The sequence below is a fragment of the Canis aureus genome, chromosome 36 (assembly GCF_053574225.1).
Source record: "Canis aureus isolate CA01 chromosome 36, VMU_Caureus_v.1.0, whole genome shotgun sequence".
NCBI lineage: Eukaryota > Metazoa > Chordata > Mammalia > Carnivora > Canidae > Canis > Canis aureus.
Window position 1 is genome coordinate 20,927,298 of NC_135646.1, and position 2,480 is coordinate 20,929,777.

Genomic DNA, 2,480 nt, shown 5'->3' on the forward strand with positions numbered 1-2,480 from the left:
AAGCAAAAACACAAGAAGAAACAGGTACTGATGAGGATGTAGAGAATAAAGAATCCTTGTGCACTATTAGTGGGAATGCAAACTAGTGTAGCCACTGTGCAAAACAATATGGAGGTCCCTCAAAAAATTAAAAATAGAATTGCTATATAGTCCAGTAATTACATTACTGGGTATTTACCCAAAGAAAACAAAACACTAATTCAAAAAGATAAATGCACCTTATTTTTATCGCAACATTATTTACAAGAGCCAAGATATGAAAACAGCCCAAGTGTCTATCAATAAAGACATGGTGTATATATACAATGAAATATTACTCAGCTATTAAAAAGAATGAAATCTTGACATTTGCAACAAGATGGATGGATCTAGAGGGTACTAGGGTAAGTGAAATAAGTCAAAGACAAATACCATATGATTTCACTCATGTATAATTTAAGAAACAAAACAAAGAAAAAGAAGAGACAAACAACATCCCCCCCAGATTCTTAAATATAGGGAACTGGGGGTTACCAGTGTGGGGGGAGGAAATGTGTGAAACAGGTGAAGGAGTGAAGAGGATAAAGGGTACACTTAACATGAGCACTGTGTGGATGTAAGTGTTGAATATTGTACACCTGAAATTAATATAACACTGTTGATTAACCATACTGGAATTAAATAAATACATAAATGAATGAATGAATGAAACCTTAGTCTCCAGTGAAAACTAAGTAGGTAAGCAATTGTAAACTCTCTTATACCAGAATTCCTTAGATTGGAAATTTATGAATACATTTCATAATTCCAGAAATGTGTATTTTTTTCCTTCAGTAAAGCACAGAGCAGATTTACCAACAGACCCAAGCACCCTCAGTTTCTCTGTAATAAGAAGCAAAAAACAAATTTATGTTCAGTAATCAATGCTTCGTTAGCCTATCTTATCTGAAAAAGAATTAGATATCTAATGAATTCAACCCAATTCATTTGACTTAGCAAAACTTCAAAGTTTCAAGTTACCAAAGATTTTGAAAGCTTTAAACCTTTTTATTTACTCTACCTACTTGTTCTTAACAGTTGTCCATGAAAACTTTGAGACAAAATTAACTATCATTTTAAGTCATGTTTTTGCTGACAAATTGCAATAGAAATAACATGAGCCTATTTGACCTTTAGTAAACCTTGGTGGAATAAAAGGTTTAGGGGCTGGCTCTGCTTAGGGTTTTCAGGAAACATGGAAGCGGCGGTGACAGTTGGAATTTAAGCATCTTTGTGCCGGTCTCCGGGTTCCCTGTGAGAGGAAAGGGGAGGATGCTGCTGGAATCATCTCCCTCTTCAATGCCACTATCGCTCCCTCCTCCTTTACCCTCAGTACCAGATAGTATTACTAACTCTTCCCCACCCCCAGTGTCTTACATCACTTCCCAGGAGATGAAGTGTATTCTTCACTGGTTTGCCAGTTGGTCAGGTCCCCAGCGTGAACGTTTCCTCCAGGACCTGGTAGCTAAGGCAGTGCCAGGAAAATTACAGCCACTGCTGGAAGGGCTGGAGCAGCTTAGTGTGTCTAGAGCAAACCGACCACCTTGTATCTTTGGGTGCCAGCCACGTCTTTGGGATCAGTGGTTTCGAGGTTGGGCTGAGCAGGAGCGCAATGAATTTGTCAGGCAGCTGGAGGTCAGTGAGCCAGACTTCGTGGCAAAGTTTTACCAAGCAGTGGCTGCTACAGCTGGTAAAGACTGATGGACATTAAAATCAAAGAAGATAATCACAGCTGATGGAGCCACAACTTTACTGTGAGAACTTCAAATGTGTCCCTTAAAGGTCTAGGGATGGTGTTCCAACCAGCTGATTGAACTTGTTGACCTGTACAGGCTTGATTACATCTTTGGAGGCGGGGAAGGGCAGAGGGAGAGAGAGAATCTTAAGCGGGATCCATGCCCCGCACCAAGCCTGATTTAAGCGGGCTTGATTTCACAATCCTGAGGTCATGACCTGAGCCAAAATCAAGAGTTGGATGCTTAACCGATGGAGCCACCCACGTGCCCCAAGCCTTGGTTATTTCAGTGTTAACAGCCTATCAACTGGACTGCTCACATCATTGTTCTCCGTCCAAGTAAATCCGGTCGGCCTCCTACCTTGCTCCTTTCTACATACCAGATTCTGAAGAATTCCGTGGCTTCTTTTGCAAGTATAATGAGAGGGAACCTACACATTATAACTCAAGCATATTGCTGGCCCGTGGGGGCTTTTAAGTAAAGCTTTCCTACTCCAGAAGCAGGAGAGAAGGACAATAAAAGGTCATGTTTTTATAGTTTAACTGGATTCACATGGTTGGTTTCACTGCCCTTTCCAGATTCTGGCATAATTGTGCGACATGCCAACTATTAGCTTTCCTAGCGATGATTTTGTAAAATTATGAAAAAATCAGGAGAGGGAAACAATTAGTTACTCCTTCCACACTGATGTTTGTTTGAATCCAAATAGCAATGACTTCTAAAGTA

General features: G+C 40.3%; 1 protein-coding gene across 1 annotated transcript; it reads left to right on the forward strand.

Moving 5' to 3' along the window:
• The first annotated feature begins 1,154 nt into the window (after positions 1-1,154).
• On the forward strand, positions 1,155-2,207 carry LOC144306037 (uncharacterized protein C14orf119 homolog). The gene has a single exon (XM_077885295.1). It carries the CDS (start codon positions 1,291-1,293, stop codon positions 1,717-1,719), a length of 429 nt encoding a protein of 142 aa, XP_077741421.1. The 5' UTR covers positions 1,155-1,290; the 3' UTR covers positions 1,720-2,207.
• Positions 2,208-2,480: the final 273 nt, after the last annotated feature.

Excerpts from the sequence above, each read along its gene's own strand:
- LOC144306037 (XM_077885295.1), top strand. The coding sequence starts at position 1,291 with ATGCTGCTGGAATCATCTCCCTCTTCAATGCCACTATCGCTCCCTCCT.